Below are 1,086 nucleotides of genomic sequence, written 5' to 3'. Positions count from 1 at the left end.
AGTGCTCACTGTGCTGCTCGTGGGTGCGGTACTTCCAAAGTAGAGCCCCTGAAAATGCACTGAGCCAGTCAACGCTCCACCAAACCTACTGTTCCAACTTTCGCTCGAATGCCACCACCTTCTCAGCAGCTCCCTCATTTGTATGAACTTCCCACACACCATCACAGCCCAGTACAATATGAGTATCTTTACTCGTCAATGCACGCACTCTGAAGATTTACCACATAATCCAACACTCCTATTATCCCTCCTACCTGATGTCCGGCATGCCCGAAATAATCTGGCACTCAGGATACAGCTTCTTATCCTTCTTATATCGATGATCACCAAGTGAACGGGACAGGTTGAGGTCACCTACGCCTCCAATATCCTATCGCGCCAGAGCCTATCGAATCACCTTGGACTCTATCGCCTCCTTCACACTGCTGTATTATCCCACCCGCCTGGGTGATGCGTTCCTTCTCGACAGGCTGAGCGACGAGACGTCATAACCACACTGGTCACTCCGCACCACTACCTGTGAAGGCTTATGGTCCTCCGAAAGATCATATGCCTTCCCATCTCGGACAACAAAACACCTGATGCGCATCTCCACAGCGGCCAGGTTGCCATCTAACCCACCTAGAGTCCCCAGCATTAGCACATACAAGCCTTGGGAATTCCTCATCATCACCAAGAAGGACCAAACACACAACAGCAGTGCAACCCTAAGAATGTATGAACATTCCTAATTCACCACCTAAGAACCACCTCACCTGCCCTTCAGGGGAAGAGTCTCTACCAATAACGTCATTGAAGGTAGACTGACGCAGTTCCAAAAAGCCATCATCGGTACATTCCACACGGGACCCTACACCCACAGAGAGAGCATAGACAGTGAGAGACTATGTACGAGTCTTACTCAGGTCTTTCGGTAGGTCCGGTATGAGGACTTCGAGTAGAAACAATATACCGTCGAGTGCAAGCTGAATGCATACAATTGAGCATTCAAATAACGACATATAGCACAACTCCTACCTGTTTCTTGTCCTTCTTTGGCCGCTGTTCTGAACAAGCCATGAAGGTGATTCCACCTCATAATATCGT

General features: G+C 49.0%; 1 protein-coding gene across 1 annotated transcript; it reads right to left on the bottom strand.

Moving 5' to 3' along the window:
• Positions 1–5: 5 nt before the first annotated feature.
• Positions 6–1,059, bottom strand: Pmar_PMAR018878 (protein phosphatase 2c, putative; the record flags this gene model as incomplete). The annotated part of the gene is made up of 9 exons (XM_002782047.1): positions 6–48; positions 90–209; positions 255–354; positions 398–470; positions 518–578; positions 622–707; positions 756–850; positions 902–965; positions 1,018–1,059. The coding sequence occupies 9 exons, from the start codon at positions 1,057–1,059 to the stop codon at positions 6–8; spliced, it is 684 nt and encodes a 227-aa protein (XP_002782093.1).
• Positions 1,060–1,086: the final 27 nt, after the last annotated feature.

This window comes from Perkinsus marinus, assembly GCF_000006405.1.
Source record: "Perkinsus marinus ATCC 50983 genomic scaffold scf_1104296940278, whole genome shotgun sequence".
Lineage (NCBI taxonomy): Eukaryota > Perkinsozoa > Perkinsida > Perkinsidae > Perkinsus > Perkinsus marinus.
Note: the sequence above shows the minus strand (reverse complement) of the source record. Positions and strands in the feature narration are given on the sequence as shown.